Consider the following 26,741-nt stretch of genomic DNA (forward strand, 5'->3'; position numbering starts at 1 on the left):
AGAAGGTTGTTCTATACTAGACTATACCCTCTGACAGAAGGCTGTTCTGTTACCTAACTATACCCTCTGACAGAAGGCTGTTCTGTTACCTGACTATACCCTCTGACAGAAGGCTGTTCTGTTACCTGACTATACCCTCTGACAGAAGGCTGTTCTGTTACCTGACTATACCCTCTGACAGAAGGCTGTTCTATACTAGACTATACCCTATGACAGAAGGCTGTTCAGTTACCTGACTATACCCCCTGACTGAAGGCTGTTCTATACTAGACTATACCCTCTGACAGAAGGCTGTTCTGTACCTGACTATATACCCTCTGACAGAAGGCTGTTCTGTTACCTGACTATACCCTCTTCTGGGAACAGTTAGAAAACGACCTAAACACAGTAGGAGATCAGAAAAGCCTTTTGGCTGTGATCCACAGACTGTATATTATGATGTTATGTGATCTGTCTCTAAGAGCATAATCCTGGGTTTCCAGGAATCAAATTGCTCTGTGTTTGTCTCTAGAATTTAGGCTAGATTTAGAATGTGTAGAGAGAGAAGGTAAAAACACAGAGAGAGAGTAACCTAGCTGGTACAAGGTCAGATATAGACAGAGAGAGTAAATACAGAGAGAGAGGGTAACCTAGCTGGTACAAGGTCAGATATAGACAGAGAGAGTAAATACAGAGAGAGATGGTAACCTAGCTGGTACAAGGTCAGATGTAGACAGAGAGAGTAAATACAGAGAGAGAGGGTAACCTAGCTGGTACAAGGTCAGATATATGTATTGCTTTTTAAATGCTCAGGGATTTGTCTGCATAGAAAATGATTGGGCGGGCCTCTTAAGTCCAAAAAGGGCTCCTTGCCAAGCCCCCGGCCACACCCACCACCTAAGTCCCTTTTTTATCCAGAGAAAACCCTGATTCTTATTTAAGTTTCACTGAGAAGCACGGTGATTAATGGTTGATTATGGTGCACTAGATACAAGTATTACAAGACTAACTCTGTGTGGTTCATGTATGTTCTCCAGTCAGAGTGTGAGCGGTCGGAGGTCCGTCTCATCGCTCACGGGGCGCCGCTCCACGTCCTTTCCAACCGCTCTGCTAAAAACCGCTTCTCGCTCACAGGAAGAAAAAATATAGAGTCGCTCCAAATTCCCTCTGTTCATTATAATCACCATTTAACCAACACCCATCTATTGTTGTGACTACCTGGACATACCATAAACACTCTGAATAGGCTACATGTCATATTAAACACTCTGAATAGACTACATGTCATATTAAACACTCTGAATAGGCTACATGTCATATTAAACACTCTGAATAGACTACATGTCATATTAAACACTCTGAATAGACTACATGTCATATTAAACAGTATATAAACACTCTGAATAGACTACATGTCATATTAAACACTCTGAATAGACTACATGTCATATTAAACACTCTGAATAGACTACATGTCATATTAAACACTCTGAATAGGCTACATGTCATATTAAACACTCTGAATAGACTACATGTCATATTAAACACTCTGAATAGACTACATGTCATATTAAACACTCTGAATAGACTACATGTCCTATTAATCACTCTGAATAGACTACATGTCATATTAAACACTCTGAATAGACTACATGTCATATTAACACTCTGAATAGACTACATGTCATATTAACACTGAATAGACTACATGTCATATTAACACTCTGAATAGACTACATGTCATATTAAACACTCTGAATAGACTACATGTCATATTAAACACTCTGAATAGACTACATGTCATATTAAACACTCTGAATAGACTACATGTCATATTAACACTCTGAATAGACTACATGTCATATTAAACACTCTGAATAGACTACATGTCATATTAACACTCTGAATAGACTACATGTCATATTAACACTCTGAATAGACTACATGTCATATTAACACTCTGAATAGACTACATGTCATATTAACACTCTGAATAGACTACATGTCATATTAAACACTCTGAATAGGCTACATGTCATATTAAACACTCTGAATAGACTACATGTCATATTAAACACTCTGAATAGACTACATGTCATATTAAACAGTATATAACACTCTGAATAGACTACATGTCATATTAACACTCTGAATAGACTACATGTCATATTAACACTCTGAATAGACTACATGTCATATTAAACACTCTGAATAGGCTACATGTCATATTAACACTCTGAATAGACTACATGTCATATTAAACACTCTGAATAGGCTACATGTCATATTAACACTCTGAATAGACTACATGTCATATTAAACACTCTGAATAGGCTACATGTCATATTAAACACTCTGAATAGGCTACATGTCATATTAAACACTCTGAATAGGCTACATGTCATATTAAACACTCTGAATAGACTACATGTCATATTAACACTCTGAATAGACTACATGTCATATTAAACACTCTGAATAGACTACATATCATATTAAACACTCTGAATAGACTACATGTCATATTAAACAGTATATAAACACTCTGAATAGACTACATGTCATATTAAACACTCTGAATAGACTACATGTCATATTAAACACTCTGAATAGACTACATGTCATATTAAACACTCTGAATAGACTACATGTCATATTAAACAGTATATAACACTCTGAATAGACTACATGTCATATTAAACAGCATATAAACACTCTGAATAGACTACATGTCATATTAAACAGCATATAAACACTCTGAATAGGCTACATGTCATATTAAACACTGAATAGACTACATGTCATATTAAACAGCATATAAACACTCTGAATAGACTACATGTCATATTAAACACTCTGAATAGACTACATGTCATATTAAACAGTATATAACACTCTGAATAGACTACATGTCATATTAAACACTCTGAATAGACTACATGTCATATTAACACTCTGAATAGACTACATGTCATATTAAACAGTATATAAACACTCTGAATAGGCTACATGTCATATTAAACACTCTGAATAGACTACATGTCATATTAACACTCTGAATAGACTACATGTCATATTAAACAGCATATAAACACTCTGAATAGACTACATGTCATATTAAACAGTATATAAACACTCTGAATAGACTACATGTCATATTAAACAGCATATAAACACTCTGAATAGACTACATGTCATATTAAACACTCTGAATAGACTACATGTCATATTAAACAGTATATAAACACTCCGAATAGGCTACATGTCATATTAAACAGCATATAAACACTCTGAATAGACTACATGTCATATTAACACTCTGAATAGGCTACATGTCATAATAAACAGCATATAAACACTCTGAATAGACTACATGTCATATTAAACAGCATATAAACACTCTGAATAGACTACATGTCATATTAAACACTCTGAATAGACTACATGTCATATTAAACACTCTGAATAGACTACATGTCATATTAAACACTCTGAATAGACTACATGTCATATTAACACTCTGAATAGACTACATGTCATATTAAACACTCTGAATAGACTACATGTCATATTAACACTCTGAATAGACTACATGTCATATTAACACTCTGAATAGACTACATGTCATATTAACACTCTGAATAGACTACATGTCATATTAACACTCTGAATAGACTACATGTCATATTAAACACTCTGAATAGGCTACATGTCATATTAAACACTCTGAATAGACTACATGTCATATTAAACACTCTGAATAGACTACATGTCATATTAAACAGTATATAACACTCTGAATAGACTACATGTCATATTAACACTCTGAATAGACTACATGTCATATTAACACTCTGAATAGACTACATGTCATATTAAACAGTATATAACACTCTGAATAGACTACATGTCATATTAAACACTCTGAATAGACTACATGTCATATTAACACTCTGAATAGACTACATGTCATATTAAACAGTATATAAACACTCTGAATAGGCTACATGTCATATTAAACACTCTGAATAGACTACATGTCATATTAACACTCTGAATAGACTACATGTCATATTAAACAGCATATAAACACTCTGAATAGACTACATGTCATATTAAACAGTATATAAACACTCTGAATAGACTACATGTCATATTAAACAGCATATAAACACTCTGAATAGACTACATGTCATATTAAACACTCTGAATAGACTACATGTCATATTAAACAGTATATAAACACTCCGAATAGGCTACATGTCATATTAAACAGCATATAAACACTCTGAATAGACTACATGTCATATTAACACTCTGAATAGGCTACATGTCATAATAAACAGCATATAAACACTCTGAATAGACTACATGTCATATTAAACAGCATATAAACACTCTGAATAGACTACATGTCATATTAAACACTCTGAATAGACTACATGTCATATTAACACTCTGAATAGGCTACATGTCATATTAAACAGCATATAAACACTGAATAGACTACATGTCATATTAAACACTCTGAATAGACTACATGTCATATTAAACAGCATATAAACACTCTGAATAGACTACATGTCATATTAACACTCTGAATAGACTACATGTCATATTAACACTCTGAATAGACTACATGTCATATTAATCACTCTGAATAGACTACATGTCATATTAACACTCTGAATAGACTACATGTCATATTAACACTCTGAATAGACTACATGTCATATTAACACTCTGAATAGACTACATGTCATATTAAACACTCTGAATAGACTACATGTCATATTAAACACTCTGAATAGACTACATGTCATATTAAACAGTATATAAACACTCTGAATAGGTCAGGAGCCAGACAGGGAGTCTAAGAAGGAATGAAAATAAATTATTTAGGCTATATTATTTCAATTATTTCAAGGCTATAGCCTACAAAGAAATACTTTGTGAAGCATTAGGCTGGCATGAACATTATAGCGCTCAGCATTTAAACAACATTTCATTAAATCATTATAAATTTTGCATATAGGCTATGACTTTGCTGCACTGTGGCAACTAGAAACACAAGTATTTCACTACACCCGCAATAACATTTGCTAAACACCTGCTGTGGCCAATAAAATGAGATTTGATTTGACTTACGAGAATTAAATAGGCATTTAATTACATCACCACACTACATCACCACACTCCCTCTCTTCTTTAGTTCTGGACACTACATCACCACACTCCCTCACTTCTTTAGTTGTGGACACTACATCACCACACTCCCTCTCTTCTTTAGTTGTGGACACTACATCACCACACTCCCTCACTTCTTTAGTTGTGGACACTACATCACCACACTACATCACCACACTCCCTCACTTCTTTAGTTGTGGACACTACATCACCACACTCTCTCTCTTCTTTAGTTGTGGACACTACATCACCACACTCCCTCTCTTCTTTAGTTGTGGACACTACATCACCACACTCCTTCTCTTCTTTAGTAGTGGACACTATATCACCACACTCCCTCTCTTCTTTAGTAGTGGACACTATATCACCACACTCCCTCACTTCTTTAGTTGTGGACACTACATCACCACACTACATCACCACACTCCCTCTCTTCTTTAGTTGTGGACACTACATCACCACACTCCCTCACTTCTTTAGTTGTGGACACTACATCACCACACTACATCACCACACTCCCTCACTTCTTTAGTTGTGGACACTACATCACCACACTCCCTCTCTTCTTTAGTTGTGGACACTACATCACCACACTCCCTCTCTTCTTTAGTTGTGGACACTACATCACCACACTCCCTCTCTTCTTTAGTAGTGGACACTACATCACCACACTCCCTCTCTTCTTTAGTTGGGGACACTACATCACCACACTCCCTCTCTTTAGTTGTGGACACTACATCACCACACTACATCACCACACTCCCTCACTTCTTTAGTTGTGGACACTACATCACCACACTACATCACCACACTCCCTCTCTTCTTTAGTTGTGGACACTACATCACCACACTCCCTCACTTCTTTAGTTGTGGACACTACATCACCACACTACATCACCACACTCCCTCACTTCTTTAGTTGTGGACACTACATCACCACACTCCCTCTCTTCTTTAGTTGTGGACACTACATCACCACACTCCCTCTCTTCTTTAGTTGTGGACACTACATCACCACACTCCCTCTCTTCTTTAGTAGTGGACACTACATCACCACACTCCCTCTCTTCTTTAGTTGGGGACACTACATCACCACACTCCCTCTCTTTAGTTGTGGACACTACATCACCACACTACATCACCACACTCCCTCACTTCTTTAGTTGTGGACACTACATCACCACACTCCCTCGCTTTAGTTGTGGACACTACATCACCACACTCCCTCACTTCTTTAGTTGTGGACACTACATCACCACACTCCCTCTCTTCTTTAGTTGTGGACACTACATCACCACACTACATCACCACACTCCCTCTCTTCTTTAGTTGTGGACACTACATCACCACACTCCCTCACTTCTTTAGTTGTGGACACTATATTACCACACTACATCACCACACTACATCACCACACTCCCTCACTTCTTTAGTTGTGGACACTACATCACCACACTCCCTCTCTTCTTTAGTTGTGAACACTACATCACCACACTCCCTCTCTTCTTTAGTTGTGGACACTACATCACCACACTACATCACCACACTCCCTCTCTTCTTTAGTTGTGGACACTACATCACCACACTACATCACCACACTCCCTCACTTCTTTAGTTGTGGACACTACATCACCACACTCCCCCTCTTCATTAGTTGTGGCAATACATCACCACACTACATCACCACACTCCCTCTCTTCTTTAGTTGTGGACACTACATCACCACACTACATCACCACACTCCCTCACTTCTTTAGTTGTGGACACTACATTGCCACACTCCCTCACTTCTTTAGTAGTGGACACTACATTTCCACACTCCCTCTCTTCTTTAGTTGTGGACACTACATCACCACACTCCCTCTCTTCTTTAGTTGTGGACACTACATCACCACACTCCCTCTCTTCTTTAGTTGTGGACACTACATCACCACACTCATTCTCTTGCTCATAGTTCCTTCTCATCTTTATAAGTCACCTTTATTTTGCACATGTGTGTTTTATCAGTTTCTTTATGAAAATATTTAGTAAACTCCATGACAGTAGCTAAAGCAAGGGGCTATAGCAGCACACAAGTAGACTATACAAATGCATGCTGGGACAGGCATGCCCTGAGCTCATGAAGTGTGCGCTCCAGCCTTTGGGAAACTCACTCTGCGCTCCAGTCAAATTGGACACCCTCCACTCCTCGCTCCACTCCTCGCTCCAGCTCCTCGCTCCACTCCTCGCTCCAGCTCCTCGCTCCACTCCTCGTTCCACTCCTCGCTCCAGCTCCTCGCTCCACTCCTCGCTCCACTCCTCCTTCCACTCCTCCCTCCACTCCACTCCTCCCTCCACTCCTCGCTCCAGCTCCTCGTTCCAGCTCCTCGCTCCAGCTCCTCGCTCCACTCGACTGACGTTCTCTGGTTCCAGTCAGCTGTATAGCAACAGATACATATGTGCCCCTACCTCTATGTACTAATGGATCTGTGTGTTTCCTCATCTCAGGTGTACGGTGCAGCCATCCAGTTCTACGAGCCCTACTCCCAGGACTGTCTGACCGACCAGCAGCGCTCTCAGCTGGGTCTGCCGGGGCTGGACCACGGGCCCTCTTCCCCAGCCTCATCCCCAGCCACCTCCCCCTCCACCCCAGCTCCGGGCCCCAGAGCGCTACACACCAACAAGTGTATCTGTTTGCTGTCTCACTGGCCCTTCTTCGACGCCTTCCGCAAGTTCCTCACCTTCCTCTATCGATACTGCATCTCTGGACCTCACACCCTGCCCATCGAGAAGTGAGCACCGTGAGAATAATATATATTAGGACACAGCAGACATTTGTGGTATCAAAACTGCAGCAATTGGCCTTGGTGTTGCTAAGGACCATGCTGAGCCACGGTCCTTTATAAGTACACAGTGTTGTCAGTGACCCTGTATGACACTGCCTGTGTTATCGGACAGCTCTGTATAGGACAGGCACCATACCCAGGCACTTTGTACATAGATATACTGTAGACACACTCCCTAGAAGATTGAACAATTCCAAATGGTATCCAGTCCACTAAATAAACACCAGAGGCTATGTTTAGATCAAGTGTTTGCTGACAGTTCAACAGGGCATTGTGATGGTCAGGTGACAGTGTAGTGGCAGAACTCTATGTAAATCTACCCCCCCCTGTCCCAGACGGTGTGATGACAGATTATGCTCACCTCCTCCTCAGGGTTATTTCTGGCCTCATGTCCTGTAACTCTTCTTCTTCTTCTCCTTCTTCTTCTCCTTCTTCTTCTCCTTCTTCTCCTTCCTCTTCTTCTTCTCCTTCCTCTTCTTCTTCTCCCTCTTCTTCTTCTTCTTCTTCTCCTTCTTCTTCTCCTTCTTCTTCTCCTTCTTCTCCTTCTTCTTCTTCTTCTTCCTCTTCTTCTTCTTCTTCCTGTCAGGCACATCTCCCACTTCATGCACAAGGTCCCGTTCCCCTCCTCTCAGAGGCCCAGGATACTGGTGCAGGTGAGTTAAGACATCCATGGTGCTGGCTGCTATGTTATGTTTATGGTTTCTGTCAGTGTGTGTCTCTATTCACGACTAAACCATGTCTAACTCTGTCTTGATCAAAATCATCATTCTTTTAATAGTGTTTTTCTCAAAGTTATTTACATTGTATTGAGGTAACGTACCCCTTTCTAGCACCAATCTCTGACAACAGAGACAGTACCGGTTATATGGGAGTCTTTGATAACAGCCACCTGCGAAATGAAGCGCGGCAGCCATTTTGTGCCAGACCTGTCCCCACCACACTATACCCCCTTCTAGCACCAATCTCTGGCAACAGATACAGTACTGGTTATATGGGAATCTTTGATAACAGCCACCTGCGAAATGAAGCACGGCAGCCATTTTGTGCCAGACCTGTCCCCACCACACTATACCTCTGGTAATGTGTTGACATTCCCCAGCTCTCTCCTCACGACAGCCTGATGTTGAGCCAGCCCGTGTCATCCCCTCTACCACTCAGGTAAGACAGGTATCATATACACCGAGTGTACAAAACATTATGAACGCGTCTTCCTAATATTGACTTGCCCCCTCCCCCTTTTGCCCTCAATTTGTCGGGGGATGGACTTCACACTCCAATGATTCCCACAGTTGTGCCACGTTGGCAGGATGTCACCATTGTGTGGTGGACCATTCTTGATTCACACAGGAAATTGTTGAGCGTGAAAACTCCAGCGGAGTTGCTGTTCTTGACACACTCAAACCGATGCGCCTGGCACCTACTACCATAACCCTGTTCAAAGGAACTTTTGTCTTGCCCATTCACCCTCTGAATGGCACACATACACAATCCATGACTCAATTGTCTTTAACCTGTCTCCTCCCCTTCATCTATACTGACTGAAGGGGATTTAACAGGTGCATATCATAATAAGAACAGTAGTGGTCCTATAGCAGTACCTTGAGGAACTCCAAAACATACCTTTAGATTGGTTTAAAGAATTGGACGAAGGTTTGGTGACTGCTGGTGGAGTTCATGGTATTAGTTATGGTATGATTAATTGATGGTATTAGTTATGGTATGGTTAATTGATGGTATTAGTTATGGTATGGTTAATTGATGGTATTAGTTATGGTATGGTTAATTGATGGTATTAGTTATGGTATGGTTAATTGATGGTATTAGTTATGGTATGGTTAATTGATGGTATTAGTTATGGTATGGTTAATTGATGGTATTAGTTATGGTATGGTTAATTGATGGTATTAGTTATGGTATGATTAATTTATGGTATTAGTTATGGTATGGTTAATTTATGGTATTAGTTATGGTATGATTAATTGATGGTATTAGTTATGGTATGGTTAATTTATGGTATTAGTTATGGTATGGTTAATTGATGGTATTAGTTATGGTATGGTTAATTTATGGTATTAGTTATGGTATGGTTAATTGATGGTATTAGTTATGGTATGATTAATTGATGGTATTAGTTATGGTATGGTTAATTGATAGTATTAGTTATGGTATGGTTAATTGATGGTATTAGTTATGGTATGATTAATTTATGGTATTAGTTATGGTATGGTTAATGTATGGTATGTGTTATGATAGTGATGTAGTGTGTTAATCTCTTCTATGGCTGTGTTCCAGTGGTGGTCGGTTCTCCATACTGCTGCAGAACCTCGGTCCGGAGAATGCTATAACGCTCCTGGTGTTTGCTGTGACAGAACATAAGATCCTGGTCCACTCTCTACGGCCCGCTGTTCTGACCAGTGTCACTGAGGCTCTGGTGGCTGTGAGTACCTCAGATATCAGCTGTTTAACACTATATAGTACCTCAGATATCAGCTGTTTAACACTATAGAACCTCAGATATCATCTGTTTAACACTATAGAACCTCAGATATCAACTGTTTAACACTATAGTACCTCAGATATCAGCTGTTTAACACTATAGAACCTCAGATATCAGCTGTTTAACACTATAGTACCTCAGATATCAGCTGTTCAACACTATAGAACCGCAGATATCAGCTGTTTAACACTATAGTACCAGCTGTTTGACACTATAGTACCTCAGATATCAGCTGTTTGACACTATAGTACCTCAGATATCAGCTGTTTAACACTATAGTACCTCAGATATCAGCTGTTTAACACTATAGTACCTCAGATATCAGCTGTTTAACACTATAGTACCTCAGATATCAGCTGTTTAATGCTATAGTACCTCAGATATCAGCTGTTTAACACTATAGTACCTCAGATATCAGCTGTTTGACACTATAGAACCTCAGATATCAGCTGTTTAACACTATAGTACCTCAGATATCAGCTGTTTGACACTATAGTACCTCAGATATCAGTTGTTTAAATCTTTAAGACTTTTAGTAGTAGCTTGTGGTTTTATTAAGTAGTTTAAATAATTAGCTATGGCAGTTTGATAGTAGAAGTTAAATAATTAGCTATGGCAGTTTGATAGTAGAAGTTAAATAATTAGCTATGGCAGTTTGATAGTAGAAGTTAAATAATTAGCTATGGCAGTTTGTTAGTATTTTTAGTAGTAGCTAACAATTGCAGTATTGGTAATGTCTCTCAGTTTAGACGGTAGTTTTAAAGGTTCAGTTTCCTCATTTGACCTCCCTCCCTCTCTTTCTCTCCCCCTCAGATGATCTTCCCATTCCACTGGCCATGTCCGTACATCCCTCTGTGCCCGCTGGCTCTGGCAGGAGTCCTCTCCGCCCCCTGCCCCTTCATTGTGGGGGTCGACTCACGCTACTTTGACCTTTACGACCCCCCTCTGGACGTCAGCTGTGTCGACCTCGACACGAACACCATCTCCCAGTAAGCACTGCTTCTTCTGACACGAACACCATCTCCCAGTATGCACAGCTTCTTCTGACACGAACACCATCTCCCAGTAAGCACAGCTTCTTCTGACACGAACACCATCTCCCAGTAAGCACAGCTTCTTCTGACACGAACACCCTCTCCCAGTATGCACAGCTTCTTCTGACACGAACACCATCTCCCAGTAAGCACAGCTTCTTCTGACACAAACACCATCTCCCAGTAAGCATTGCGGCGACTACCAACCCCCTGTTGTGTACTAGAACGGAATAGACTAAAGGTTTCTATCCATATAATGTGTAAAGTCTCTTTTTTGAGTACAGATTTTTTTTAATGTATCCTTTATTTAACTAGGCAACTCAGTTAAGAACAAATTCTTACTTACAATGACGGCCTAGGAACAGTGGGTTAACTGGTCTAGGAACAGTGGGTTAACTGGTCTAGGAACAGTGGGTTAACTGCCTTGTTCAGGAGCAGAACGACAGATTTTTACCTTGTCAGCTCTGGGATTCGATCTTGCAACCTTCCGGTAACTAGTCCAACTTTGCTAGTTCAACGCTCTAACCACTAGGCTACCTGCTGGTTACTAGTCCAACACTCTAACCAGTAGGCTACCTGCTGGTTACTAATCCAACGTTGCTAGTCCAACGCTCTAACCACTAGGCTACCTGCCGCCCTTTGTGACTATGGCCTTCTGCTCAGTCCCCAACCAACTCTCACAGTATGACTCTCCAAGACTATCCAAGACTCTCCACTTAGCTAACGGGCTGAGAACAGTCAACCATAGTGAAGGGCCTCCATCCACTTAGCTAACGGGCTGAGAACAGTCAACCATAGTGAAGGGCCTCCATCCACTTAGCTAACGGGCTGAGAACAGTACAGGGTCAACCATAATGAAGGGCCTCCATCCACTTAGCTAACGGGCTGAGAACAGTCAACCATAGTGAAGGGCCTCCAGCCACTTAGCTAACGGGCTGAGAACAGTCGACCATAGTGAAGGGCCTCCATCCACTTAGCTAACGGGCTGAGAACAGTCAACCATAGTGAAGGGCCTCCATCCACTTAGCTAACGGGCTGAGAACAGTCAACCATAGTGAAGGGCCTCCATCCACTTAGCTAACGGGCTGAGAACAACCATAGGGAAGGGCCTCCATCCACTTAGCTAACGGGCTGAGAACAGTCAACCATAGTGAAGGGCCTCCATCCACTTAGCTAGCGGGCTGAGAACAGTCAACCATAGTGAAGGGCCTCCATCCACTTAGCTAGCGGGCTGAGAACAGTCAACCATAGTGAAGGGCCTCCATCCACTTAGCTAGCGGGCTGAGAACAGTCAACCATAGTGAAGGGCCTCCATCCACTTAGCTAGCGGGCTGAGAACAGTCAACCATAGTGAAGGGCCTCCATCCACTTAGCTAACTGGCTGAGAACAGTCAACCATAGTGAAGGGCCTCCATCCACTTAGCTAACGTGCTGAGAACAGTCAACCATAGTGAAGGGCCTCCATACACTTAGCCAACGGGCTGAGAACAGTCAACCATAGTGAAGGGCCTCCATCCACTTAGCTAACGGGCTGAGAACAGTCAACCATAGTGAAGGGCCTCCATCCACTTAGCCAACGGGCTGAGAACAGTCAACCATAGTGAAGGGCCTCCATCCACTTAGCTAGCGGGCTGAGAACAGTCAACCATAGTGAAGGGCCTCCATCCACTTAGCTAACGGGCTGAGAACAGTCAACCATAGTGAAGGGCCTCCATCCACTTAGCTAACGGGCTGAGAACAGTCAACCATAGTGAAGGGCCTCCATCCACTTAGCTAACGGGATGAGAACAGTCAACCATAGTGAAGGGCCTCCATCCACTTAGCTAGCGGGCTGAGAACAGTCAACCATAGTGAAGGGCCTCCATCCACTTAGCTAACGGGCTGAGAACAGTCAACCATAGTGAAGGAGACCCAGCAACAAACATGTCAACCTTTTCCTTTCACTTTTTATAAACTACAGTGTTGCTGAGTATATTCTTCAAGGTGGGCTGTAACCCAGTTGAGACAGTCTATTCCTCAAGGTGGGCTGTAACCCAGTTGAGACAGTCTATTCCTCAAGGTGGGCTGTAACCCAGTTGAGACAGTCTATTCCTCAAGGTGGGCTGTAACCCAGTTGAGTCAGTCTATTCCTCAAGGTGGGCTGTAAACCCAGTTGAGACAGTCTATTCCTCAAGGTGGGCTGTAACCCAGTTGAGACAGTCTATTCCTCAAGGTGGGCTGTAACCCAGTTGAGACAGTCTATTCCTCAAGGTGGGCTGTAACCCAGCTGAGACAGTCTATTCCTCAAGGTGGGCTGTAACCCAGTTGAGACAGTCTATTCCTCAAGGTGAGCTGTAACCCAGTTGAGACAGTCTATTCCTCAAGGTGGGCTGTAACCCAGTTGAGACAGTCTATTCCTCAAGGTGAGCTGTAACCCAGTTGAGACAGTCTATTCCTCAAGGTGGGCTGTAAACCCAGTTGAGACAGTCTATTCCTCAAGGTGGGCTGTAACCCAGTTGAGACAGTCTATTCCTCAAGGTGGGCTGTAACCCAGTTTAGACAGTCTATTCCTCAAGGTGGGCTGTAACCCAGTTGAGACAGTCTATTCCTCAAGGTGAGCTGTAACCCAGTTGAGACAGTCTATTCCTCAAGGTGAGCTGTAACCCAGTTGAGACAGTCTATTCCTCAAGGTGGGCTGTAACCCAGTTGAGACAGTCTATTCCTCAAGGTGGGCTGTAACCCAGTTGAGACAGTCTATTCCTCAAGGTGGGCTGTAACCCAGTTGAGACAGTCTATTCCTCAAGGTGGGCTGTAACCCAGTTGAGACAGTCTATTCCTCAAGGTGGGCTGTAACCCAGTTGAGACAGTCTATTCCTCAAGGTGGGCTGTAACCCAGTTGAGACAGTCTATTCCTCAAGGTGGGCTGTAAACCCTGTTGAGACAGTCTATTCCTCAAGGTGGGCTGTAACCCAGTTGAGACAGTCTATTCCTCAAGGTGGGCTGTAACCCAGTTGAGACAGTCTATTCCTCAAGGTGAGCTGTAACCCAGTTGAGATAGTCTATTCCTCAAGGTGGGCTGTAACCCAGTTGAGACAGTCTATTCCTCAAGGTGGGCTGTAAACCCTGTTGAGACAGTCTATTCCTCAAGGTGGGCTGTAACCCAGTTGAGACAGTCTATTCCTCAAGGTGGGCTGTAAACCCAGTTGAGACAGTCTATTCCTCAAGGTGGGCTGTAACCCAGTTGAGACAGTCTATTCCTCAAGGTGGGCTGTAACCCAGTTGAGACAGTCTATTCCTCAAGGTGGGCTGTAACCCAGTTGAGACAGTCTATTCCTCAAGGTGGGCTGTAACCCAGTTGAGACAGTCTATTCCTCAAGGTGGGCTGTAAAACCCAGTTTAGACAGTCTATTCCTCAAGGTGGGCTGTAACCCAGTTGAGACAGTCTATTCCTCAAGGTGGGCTGTAACCCAGTTGAGACAGTCTATTCCTCAAGGTGGGCTGTAACCCAGTTGAGACAGTCTATTCCTCAAGGTGGGCTGTAACCCAGTTTAGACAGTCTATTCCTCAAGGTGGGCTGTAACCCAGTTTAGACAGTCTATTCCTCAAGGTGGGCTGTAACCCAGTTGAGACAGTCTATTCCTCAAGGTGAGCTGTAACCCAGTTGAGACAGTCTATTCCTCAAGGTGGGCTGTAACCCAGCTGAGACAGTCTATTCCTCAAGGTGGGCTGTAACCCAGTTGAGACAGTCTATTCCTCAAGGTGGGCTGTAACCCAGTTGAGACAGTCTATTCCTCAAGGTGGGCTGTAACCCAGTTGAGACAGTCTATTCCTCAAGGTGGGCTGTAACCCAGTTTAGACAGTCTATTCCTCAAGGTGGGCTGTAACCCAGTTGAGACAGTCTATTCCTCAAGGTGGGCTGTAACCCAGTTGAGACAGTCTATTCCTCAAGGTGGGCTGTAACCCAGTTGAGACAGTCTATTCCTCAAGGTGGGCTGTAACCCAGTTGAGACAGTCTATTCCTCAAGGTGGGCTGTAACCCAGTTGAGACAGTCTATTCCTCAAGGTGGGCTGTAAACCCAGTTTAGACAGTCTATTCCTCAAGGTGGGCTGTAACCCAGTTGAGACAGTCTATTCCTCAAGGTGGGCTGTAACCCAGTTGAGACAGTCTATTCCTCAAGGTGGGCTGTAACCCAGTTGAGACAGTCTATTCCTCAAGGTGGGCTGTAACCCAGTTTAGACAGTCTATTCCTCAAGGTGGGCTGTAACCCAGTTTAGACAGTCTATTCCTCAAGGTGGGCTGTAACCCAGTTGAGACAGTCTATTCCTCAAGGTGAGCTGTAACCCAGTTGAGACAGTCTATTCCTCAAGGTGGGCTGTAACCCAGCTGAGACAGTCTATTCCTCAAGGTGGGCTGTAACCCAGTTGAGACAGTCTATTCCTCAAGGTGGGCTGTAACCCAGTTGAGACAGTCTATTCCTCAAGGTGGGCTGTAACCCAGTTGAGACAGTCTATTCCTCAAGGTGGGCTGTAACCCAGTTTAGACAGTCTATTCCTCAAGGTGGGCTGTAACCCAGTTGAGACAGTCTATTCCTCAAGGTGGGCTGTAACCCTGCTGAGACAGTATATTCCTCAAGGTGGGCTGTAACCCAGTTGAGACAGTCTATTCCTCAAGGTGGGCTGTAACCCAGTTGAGACAGTCTATTCCTCAAGGTGGGCTGTAAACCCTGCTGAGACAGTCTATTCCTCAAGGTGGGCTGTAACCCAGTTGAGACAGTCTATTCCTCAAGGTGGGCTGTAAACCCTGCTGAAACAGTCTATTCCTCAAGGTGGGCTGTAACCCAGTTGAGACAGTATATTCCTCAAGGTGGGCTGTAACCCAGTTGAGACTGTCTATTCCTCAAGCTGGGCTGTGGAAGTGTTTTACACGGTAGGCCTTTAATCGATGGTGAAGAAAATGAGACTGTATTGTGTCGTGTTTGGCCACTGTAGGTGTAATGATAATAGTAGAATATATTCCATTTATCAGACACTTTTATCCACAGCGATGTACAGCGATGTGTGCATCCATTTTCCATATGGGTCCAAGTTCAATCTGTTTCTGTGGTTCTAAGATATTTGGACCAGTCTTGGAGGCAGCCGTCTCGTGGGTGGTCTCCTGCCCCTATCCTCCGCCAGTGTTAGTTTTGGGTGTGTTCCACCTCTCTGTACCTCTGGAGAGCTGACCGTGTGTTTCTCCTTTCAGCAACGGAGATAAGAGGGCCCTGACCTGGAAGATCCTGCCAAAGAAAGCCTGTAAAAACCTGATGAATGTGCTGAACAATCTCTACCAGCAACTGGTGGACGGTGAGTAGAGGACCGTACTGTACTGTGTGGATAGAGGACTAAAGATTTCAGAATGAATAAACTGGGTTGAGTTGCCAGATGTGACTCTGGTTCTGCCTCAGTTCGCTCCTTTAATATAACAAAGACAAAGGAGTTGGCAACAACAAAAAGATCTGGCAACCAAGCTAGATCAAAAACACTTTTTTTCAATAAAACTCATTTTCAAGGTCGACTTTGAAAGATTCTTTCAAGCTCATGTGTTTGACTCTCAGGTGTTCTTCTTCTTCTGAATATGATAAGCCACTGTAGCAGTAGTGTAGGAGTACTTTACCTTCAGTTTCCTATTCTTTCTCCAGTGTCTACCAAACAGACGGCAGGTCTATATTAAAGAACAGTGTTGTATCATTCTTCTTCTTCTCTCCTCTTCCTCTGTAACAAAACCACCAGTTAGTATTACATCATTATTCCTTTCTCTCTGCATTTCTCTCGCTCCCTCGCTCTCTCTCTCGCTGCATCTCTCTCTTTCTCTCACACCCCTCTATCTCCCCCTCGCTCTCTCTCTCTATCTCTCCCTCTCTTTCTCTCTCACCCCTCTATCTCCAACCTCCCCCTCGCCCTCTTCTCTCTCTCTCTCGCTGCATCTCTCTCTCTCACTCTCTTTTTCTCTCACCCCTCTCTCTCCTCTCTCTCTGTCTCTCCTCCCTCTCCTCCTCTCTCTCTCTGTCCTCTCTCCCCCCACTCCCTCTCCCTACCTGCTCTATTTGTCTCCATTAGTTCAGTTGTGTTATTTATATCCTAGCCAGTAAACCTGCTGCCTGCTTATTGAGAAATCAAATACAAATCTAATAGTGTTACATTCTGAGACTCAGTGAGGCTGAAAATGTGTCCTGCCACTGCATTAGTGTTTAGGCTGGGAATATTGAACATCGATACAGCTTGGCAGAGTGACAAGCTGAGTCTGATCTTTAGGGACTTGTTTCTTAGAGGAAAACTAACTTCAATAGAGATTTAAACTGTGTGTTTTTGTTATTTACCCTTTATCTAGTTCAACAACAACAAGACAGACAGAACCCAAACCCCCCCACGTCATCAACTCAACTTTCATACAGACAGTCCTGCTTGTTTTAAGTTGTGTTTTAAACTGTCTTCAACTGTGACAGGTAGTTCAACATAGCAGACAAAATATTAAGACACCTTCCTAATATTATGTTGATAAAAAAATCCTTCTTTAACCGGTCTTCTCCACTTCATCTACACTGATTGAAGTGGATTTACCAAGTGACATCAATAAGGGATCATATCTTTCACCTGGATTCACCGGGTCAGTCTATGTCATGGAAGGAGCAGGTGTTCCTAATGTTTTGTCCACCCATTGTATCTTCTAAGAGTGTTTTCCTCTATGTATCTCTGGAACTACATGAGGTGTGCATCCCACATGGCTCCCTGTTCCCTATCTAGTGCACTACATTAAGGAATATGGTGCCATTTGGGACAAACCCTATAAGATATGTAAACAAAAAACATATTTTCCATTGGTTCCCCCCAGATCAGCAGAACCAACAACCCTCTTTTCTATTGGTTCCCCCCAGGTCAGCAGAACCAACAACCCTCTTTTCTATTGGTTCCCCCTAGGTCAGCAGAACCAACAACCCTCTTTTCTATTGGTTCCCCCTAGGTCAGCAGAACCAACAACCCTCTTTTCTATTGGTTCCCCCTAGGTCAGCAGAACCAACAACCCTCTTTTCTATTGGTTCCCCCTAGGTCAGCAGAACCAACAACCCTCTTTTCTATTGGTTCCCCCTAGGTCAGCAGAACCAACAACCCTCTTTTCTATTGGTTCCCCCTAGGTCAGCAGCGTCCTGATGGCCTATTGGAGCTGAGTATGAGTGACTGTACAGAGCTGGCCTGTGGGAAGAGCCTCCACAGCCTGGAGATGGAGATACAGGAAGCCTTCCTCAGGTTCATGGCGGCCATCTTGAAAGGCTACCGCTCATACCTGAGACCCATCACCCAGGCCCCGTCTGAGAAGACTACTGACGCCTCCTCTCTCTTTGACCTGCAAGGTTAGTACTGGCTTGGTGTGTATGTGAGTCTGTGTGTGTGTGAGTCTCAGAGCATGTGCAGGTCTGGAGCTCTAGCTAGCTGCAGCTGTTCTCTGCTCCAGAGTCTGGACTAGGGCCAGTTGAAGCTGGCTAATACCACACCTGATAGAGTTGAGTCTGGACTGGGGCCAGTTGAAGCTGGCTAATACCACACCTGATAGAGTTGAGTCTGGACTGGGGCCAGTTGAAGCTGGCTAATACCACACCTGATAAAGTTGAGTCTGGACTGGGGCCAGTTGAAGCTGGCTAATACCACACCTGATACCATGGCCCATAGCCAAGGACATGAACATTCTCTAGTGGATGCTAGCCATGCTAGCTGTAGCCAAGGACATGAACATTCTCTAGTGGATGCTAACCATGCTAGCTGTAGCCAAGGACATGAGCATTCTCTAGTGGATGCTAACCATGCTAGCTGTAGCCAAGGACAAGAGCATTCTCTAGTGGATGCTAGCCATGCTAGCTGTAGACAAGGACATGAACATTCTCTAGTGGATGCTAGCCATGCTAGCTGTAGCCAAGGACATGAGCATTCTCTAGTGGATGCTAACCATGCTAGCTGTAGACAAGGACATGAACATTCTCTAGTGGATGCTAGCCATGCTAGCTGTAGCCAAGGACATGAACATTCTCTAGTGGATGCTAACCATGCTAGCTGTAGCCAAGGACATGAGCATTCTCTAGTGGATGCTAACCATGCTAGCTGTAGCCAAGGACAAGAGCATTCTCTAGTGGATGCTAACCATGCTAGCTGTAGCTAAGGACATGAGCATTCTCTAGTGGATGCTAACCATGCTAGCTGTAGCCAAGACATGAGCATTCTCTAGTGGATGCTAACCATGCTAGCTGTAGACAAGGACATGAACATTCTCTAGTGGATGCTAACCATGCTAGCTGTAGCCAAGGACATGAGCATTCTCTAGTGGATGCTAACCATGCTAGCTGTAGACAAGGACATGAACATTCTCTAGTGGATGCTAGCCATGCTAGCTGTAGCCAAGGACATTAACATTCTCTAGTGGATGCTAACCATGCTAGCTGTAGCCAAGGACATGAGCATTCTCTAGTGGATGCTAACCATGCTAGCTGTAGCCAAGGACAAGAGCATTCTCTAGTGGATGCTAACCATGCTAGCTGTAGCTAAGGACATGAGCATTCTCTAGTGGATGCTAACCATGCTAGCTGTAGCCAAGACATGAGCATTCTCTAGTGGATGCTAACCATGCTAGCTGTAGACAAGGACATGAACATTCTCTAGTGGATGCTAACCATGCTAGCTGTAGCCAAGGACATGAGCATTCTCTAGTGGATGCTAACCATGCTAGCTGTAGACAAGGACATGAACATTCTCTAGTGGATGCTAGCCATGCTAGCTGTAGACAAGGACATGAACATTGTTTAGTGGATGCTAGCCATGCTAGCTGTAGACAAGGACATGAACATTCTCTAGTGGATGCTAGCCATGCTAGCTGTAGACAAGGACATGAACATTCTCTAGTGGATGCTAACCATGCTAGCTGTAGACAAGGACATGAACATTCTTCAGTGGATGCTAGCCATGCTAGCTGTAGACAAGGATATGAACATTCTCTAGTGGATGCTAGCTATGCTAGCTGTAGCCAAGGACATGAGCATTCTCTAGTGGATGCTAACCATGCTAGCTGTAGCTAAGGACATGTTGGTTATGAGGATTGTGATCCCGACAAATAGGGATGAGGAGTTTAGAGAGAGACCCATGCAGTGTTGTTATGTAATGACTAGAGCTGAAAGACACACACACAAGTATGGGTAATGGGAAAATGTGCTTTCTCAACGTGTTTCTTTGGCCAAGTGGTGTGGGTGTATCTGTATCCATAGAGAATCTATCAGCTGTCCATTTGTATTACTGTCGGGACCCACAACAACACAAAGCTTGGCCTCCATGACTGCAGTGTGAGCCAATGACCATCCTCCTCACTCCCCTTGGCCCTGTCTGTCCCGTAGGTCAGCTGTTAATCAGGTCAGCTGTTAGTCAGCCCTGCTGGGTTTAACACTTATATAAGAGGAAGTCACTTCCCTGTTTTGCACCTTAGATTGGCCATGTGTTATCTTACCTGCACGACTGTGCCCAGCTACGGTACATTCGTCGCTATTGTAAGAGAGAATGTGTTCTCAAAGACTTACCTGGTTAAAATAAAGACTCACCTGGTACCTCTTATTAAGGATCGGACCCTTTCTTCAATTTTCACCTAAAATGACATACCCAAATCTAACTGCCTGTCGCTCAGGACCTGAAGCAAGGATATAGGTATTACTTGATACCATTTGAAAGGAAACACTTAGAAGTTTGTGGAAATGTGAAATGAATGTAGAAGAATCAACATATGTTTTACCCCCATCGTCTTTGAAAAGAGAAAAAGGCTCGTGTTATTTAGATTTTGGCCACTAGGTGGAAGCAGTGTACGTGCAAAGATTTGTTTTTTTACAGATCCAATGAACCATTGCATTACTGTTCAAAATGTTGTATCAACTCTGCCCAAATGTGGCTTTATTGATACATTTTGAAGTTCATAACTGGGCAATTCTCCTCGAACAATAGCATGGTATTCTTTCACTGTAATAGCTACTGTAAATTGGACAGTGCAGTTAGATTAACAATACATTTAAGCTTTCTGCCCATATCAGATACAGTTGAAGACGTAAGATTACATTTTGGCAAGTCGGTAAGGACATCTACTTTGTGTATGACACAAGTCATTTTTCCAACTATTGTTTACAGACAGATTATTTCACTTATAATTCACTGTTCCACAATTCCAGTGGGTCAGAAGTTTACATACACTAAGTTGACTGTGCCTTTAAACAGCTTGGAAAATTCCCGAAAATTATGTCATGGCTTTAGAAGCTTCTGATAGGCTAATTGACATCATTTGAGTCAATTGGAGGTGTACCTGTGGATGTATTTCAAGGCCTACCTTCAAACTCAGTACCTCTTGGCTTGACATCATTGGAACATTTAAAGAAATCAGCGAAGACCTCAGAAAAAAAATTGTTGACCTCCACAAGTCTGGGTCATCCTTGGGAGCAATTTCCAAATGCCTGACGGTACCACGTTCATCTGTACAAACAATATTATGCAAGTATAAACACCATGGGACCACGCAGCCGTCACACTGCTCAGGAAGGAGATGCGTTCTGTGTCCTAGCGATGAACCTACTTTGGTGCAAAAAGTGCAAATCAATCCCACAACAACAACAAAGAACCTTGCGAAGATGCTGGAGGAAACAGGTACAAAAGTTACTATATCCACAGTAAAATGAGTCCTATATCGACATAACCTGAAAGGCCGCTCAGCAAGGAAGAAGCCACTGCTCCAAAACCGCCAGAAAAAGCCAGACTACGGTTTGCAACTGCAAACTAAAGCTTGGTCGCAAATGGGTCTTCCAAATGGACAATGACCCCAAGCGTACTTCCAAAATTGTGGCAAAATGGCTTAAGGACAACAAAGTCAAGGTATTGGAGTGGCCATCACAAAGCCCTGACCTTAATCCCATAGAAAACTTGTGGGAAGAACTGAAAAAGTGTGTGTCTATATCCTGGGAAATGTTATTGTTACTTACAACCTCATGCTAATCACACTAGCACACGATAGCTCAACCATCCCGTAGGGGTTCACCAATCACGTAGAGGTTAAATAAAGACTTACTTGGTTAAATAAAGACTCACCTGGTTAAATAAAGACGTACCTGTTTAAATAAAGACTCACCTGGTTAAATAAAGACTCACCTGGTTAAATAAAGACTCACTTGGTTAAATAAAGACTCACTTGGTTAAATAAAGACTCACCTGGTTAAATAAAGACTCACCTGGTTAAATAAAGACTTACCTGGTTAAATAAAGACTCACCTGGTTAAATAAAGACTCACCTGGTTAAATAAAGACTCACCTGGTTAAATAAAGACTCACCTGGTTAAATAAAGACTCACCTGGTTAAATAAAGACTCACCTGGTTAAATAAAGACTCACTTGGTTAAATAAAGACTCACCTGGTTAAATAAAGACTCACCTGGTTAAATAAAGACTCACCTGGTTAAATAAAGACTTACCTGGTTAAATAAAGACTTCCTTGGTTAAATAAAGATTTATCTAGTTAAAAAAATAAAAAAATTAAGCAGTGTGCGTCATGGTCAAGGTTCCAAGACCCTAAACCTATTTTGCCAGATATATCTAGCAGTGAACCACAAATGTTCCGTTTCTCCCTCCCCAACCGTCCTTTTCGGGGTCCCTGAAGAGCAGAGACCGGTCCCACCAGAAGTTCTACTGTATCTTGTTATGATTCTCATATGGTTGTAATGTTCTGTAGGGTTCCTGAAGAGCAGAGACCGGTCCCACCAGAAGTTCTACTGTATCTTGTTATGATTCTCATATGGTTGTAATGTTCTGTAGGGTTCCTGAAGAGCAGAGACCGGTCCCACCAGAAGTTCTACTGTATCTTGTTATGATTCTCATATGGTTGTAATGTTCTGTAGGGTTCCTGAAGAGCAGAGACCGGTCCCACCATAAGTTCTACTGTATCTTGTTATGATTCTCATATGGTTGTAATGTTCTGTAGGGTTCCTGAAGAGCAGAGACCGGTCCCACCAGAAGTTCTACTGTATCTTGTTATGATTCTCATATGGTTGTAATGTTCTGTAGGGTTCCTGAAGAGCAGAGACCGGTCCCACCAGAAGTTCTACTGTATCTTGTTATGATTCTCATATGGTTGTAATGTTCTGTAGGGTTCCTGAAGAGCAGAGACCGGTCCCACCAGAAGTTCTACTGTATCTTGTTATGATTCTCATATGGTTGTAATGTTCTGTAGGGTTCCTGAAGAGCAGAGACCGGTCCCACCAGAAGTTTTACTGTATCTTGTTATGATTCTCATATGGTTGTAATGTTCTGTAGGGTTCCTGAAGAGCAGAGACCGGTCCCACCAGAAGTTTTACTGTATCTTGTTATGATTCTCATATGGTTGTAATGTTCTGTAGGGTTCCTGAAGAGCAGAGACCGGTCCCACCAGAAGTTCTACTGTATCTTGTTATGATTCTCATATGGTTGTAATGTTCTGTAGCGTTCCTGAAGAGCAGAGACCGGTCCCACCAGAAGTTCTACTGTATCTTGTTATGATTCTCATATGGTTGTAATGTTCTGTAGCGTTCCTGAAGAGCAGAGACCGGTCCCACCAGAAGTTCTACTGTATCTTGTTATGATTCTCATATGGTTGTAATGTTCTGTAGGGTTCCTGAAGAGCAGAGACCGGTCCCACCAGAAGTTTTACTGTATCTTGTTATGATTATCATATGGTTGTAATGTTCTGTAGGGTTCCTGAAGAGCAGAGACCGGTCCCACCAGAAGTTCTACTCCCTGATGACCAAGACTCAGATGTTCATCAGATTCATAGAGGAGTGCTCCTTCGTCTCAGACAAAGACGCCAGCTTGGCCTTCTTCGATGACTGTGTGGACAAGGTACAGCTTGGTTTATAATACTGTCATCCCGGTCCTATATAGACCTATTCTCTGAAATAACCCTTCTCCATACAGCTTGGTTTATAGTACTATATCATCCTAGTCATATATATAGACCTATCCTCTGTGAAATGTATCTCCCTGTCTAGTAACTATGCTATCCTGTATCAGTGTTCTTCTCCCTGTCTAGTAGCTATGCTATCCTCTATCAGTGTTCTTCTCCCTGTCTAGTAGGTATGCTATCCTCTATCAGTGTTCTTCTCCCTGTCTAGTAGGTATGCTATCCAAAAGCATTAACACAGCAGATTTTTACTAATTAAGTCTTTATTGAAGATCGTGGGTGTTTCTCAATATGCATACTACCGTGCTCCCCTGAGTCACTGGGTGTTTCTCAATATGCATACTACCGTGCTCCCCTGAGTCACTGGGTGTTTCTCAATATGCATATTACCGTGCTCCACACTCTCATGCTTCTAGTGCATTTTCCAGAGGACATTCTCTTGAGTACGCATAAAACATTCCATTTGAGAAGCACTCCCCCCTACTGTATTACCTCACACTGAGCAGCACTCCCCCCTACTGTATTACCTCATGCTGAGTAGCACTCCCCCCTACTGTATTACCTCACGCTGAGCAGCACTCCCCCCTACTGTATTACCTCACACTGAGCAGCACTCCCCCCTACTGTATTACCTCATGCTGAGTAGCTCTCCCCCTACTGTATTACCTCCCACTCCCCCTACTGTATTACCTCATGCTGAGTAGCACTCCCCCTACTGTATTACCTCATGCTGAGTACCACTCCCCCTACTGTATTACCTCATGCTGAGCAGCACTCCCCCTACTGTATTACCTCATGCTGAGTACCACTCCCCCTACTGTATTACCTCATGCTGAGCAGCACTCCCCCTACTGTATTACCTCAAGCTGAGCAGCACTCCCCCCTACTGTATTACCTCACGCTGAGCAGCACTCCCCCCTACTGTATTACCTCACACTGAGCAGCACTCCCCCTACTGTATTACCTCATGCTGAGTAGCACTCCCCCTACTGTATTACCTCATGCTGAGCAGCACTTCCCCCTACTGTATTACCTCATGCTGAGCAGCACTCCCTCGACTGTATTACCTCACGCTGAACATCACTCCCCCCTACTGTATTACCTCACGCTGAGCAGCACTCCCCCCTACTGTATTACCTCACACTGAGCAGCACTCCCCCCTACTGTATTACCTCATGCTGAGTAGCTCTCCCCCTACTGTATTACCTCCCACTCCCCCTACTGTATTACCTCATGCTGAGTAGCACTCCCCCTACTGTATTACCTCATGCTGAGCAGCACTTCCCCCTACTGTATTACCTCATGCTGAGCAGCACTCCCTCGACTGTATTACCTTACGCTGAGCAGCACTCCCCCCTACTGTATTACCTCACACTAAGCAGCACTACCCCTACTGTATTACCTCACGCCGAGCAGCACTCCCCCCTACTGTATTACCTCACGCTGAGCAGCACTCCCCCCTACTGTATTACCTCATGCTGAGTAGCACTCCCCCTACTGTATTACCTCACGCTGAGCAGCACTCCCCCTACTGTATTACCTCACGCTGAGCAGCACTCCCCCCTACTGTATTACCTCAAGCTGAGTAGCTCTCCCCCTACTGTATTACCTCCCACTCCCCCTACTGTATTACCTCAGGCTGAGCAGCACTCCCCCTACTGTATTACCTCACGCTGAGCAGCACTCCCCCTACTGTATTACCTCACGCTGAGCAGCACTCCTACTGTATTACCTCACGCTGAGCAGCACTCCCCCTACTGTATTACCTCACGCTGAGTAGCTCTCCCCCTACTGTATTACCTCCCACTCCCCCTACTGTATTACCTCATGCTGAGTAGCACTCCCCCTACTGTATTACCTCATGCTGAGCAGCACTTCCCCCTACTGTATTACCTCATGCTGAGCAGCACTCCCCCCTACTGTATTACCTCACACTAAGCAGCACTACCCCTACTGTATTACCTCACGCCGAGCAGCACTCCCCCCTACTGTATTACCTCACGCTGAGCAGCACTCCCCCCTACTGTATGACCTCTTGCTGAGTAGCACTCCCCCTACTGTATTACCTCACGCTGAGCAGCACTCCCCCTACTGTATTACCTCACGCTGAGCAGCACTCCCCCCTACTGTATTACCTCAAGCTGAGTAGCTCTCCCCCTACTGTATTACCTCCCACTCCCCCTACTGTATTACCTCATGCTGAGCAGCACTCCCCCTACTGTATTACCTCACGCTGAGCAGCACTCCCCCTACTGTATTACCTCACGCTG

General features: G+C 43.6%; 1 protein-coding gene across 5 annotated transcripts in view; it reads left to right on the forward strand.

Moving 5' to 3' along the window:
* The window catches only part of LOC139384312 (C-myc promoter-binding protein-like), a 150,637-nt gene that overhangs the window by 60,056 nt on the left and 63,840 nt on the right, over nucleotides 1–26,741 (forward strand). For all 5 annotated transcript variants that reach the window (XR_011628832.1, XR_011628831.1, XR_011628833.1 and 2 more), the window contains exons 6-13: nucleotides 7,654–7,937; nucleotides 8,578–8,644; nucleotides 9,091–9,149; nucleotides 10,284–10,428; nucleotides 11,302–11,477; nucleotides 16,744–16,844; nucleotides 18,671–18,886; nucleotides 24,265–24,410. Coding sequence is in view for 1 of the 5 variants with exons in the window: in XM_071128992.1 (XP_070985093.1) it covers nucleotides 7,654–7,937; nucleotides 8,578–8,644; nucleotides 9,091–9,149; nucleotides 10,284–10,428; nucleotides 11,302–11,477; nucleotides 16,744–16,844; nucleotides 18,671–18,886; nucleotides 24,265–24,410 (1,194 nt within the window). In the remaining 4 variants the exon portion in view is untranslated. The remainder of the gene's footprint in view (nucleotides 1–7,653; nucleotides 7,938–8,577; nucleotides 8,645–9,090; nucleotides 9,150–10,283; nucleotides 10,429–11,301; nucleotides 11,478–16,743; nucleotides 16,845–18,670; nucleotides 18,887–24,264; nucleotides 24,411–26,741) is intronic.

Source organism: Oncorhynchus clarkii, chromosome 26 (assembly GCF_045791955.1).
Source record: "Oncorhynchus clarkii lewisi isolate Uvic-CL-2024 chromosome 26, UVic_Ocla_1.0, whole genome shotgun sequence".
NCBI classification, from domain to species: Eukaryota; Metazoa; Chordata; class Actinopteri; order Salmoniformes; family Salmonidae; genus Oncorhynchus; species Oncorhynchus clarkii.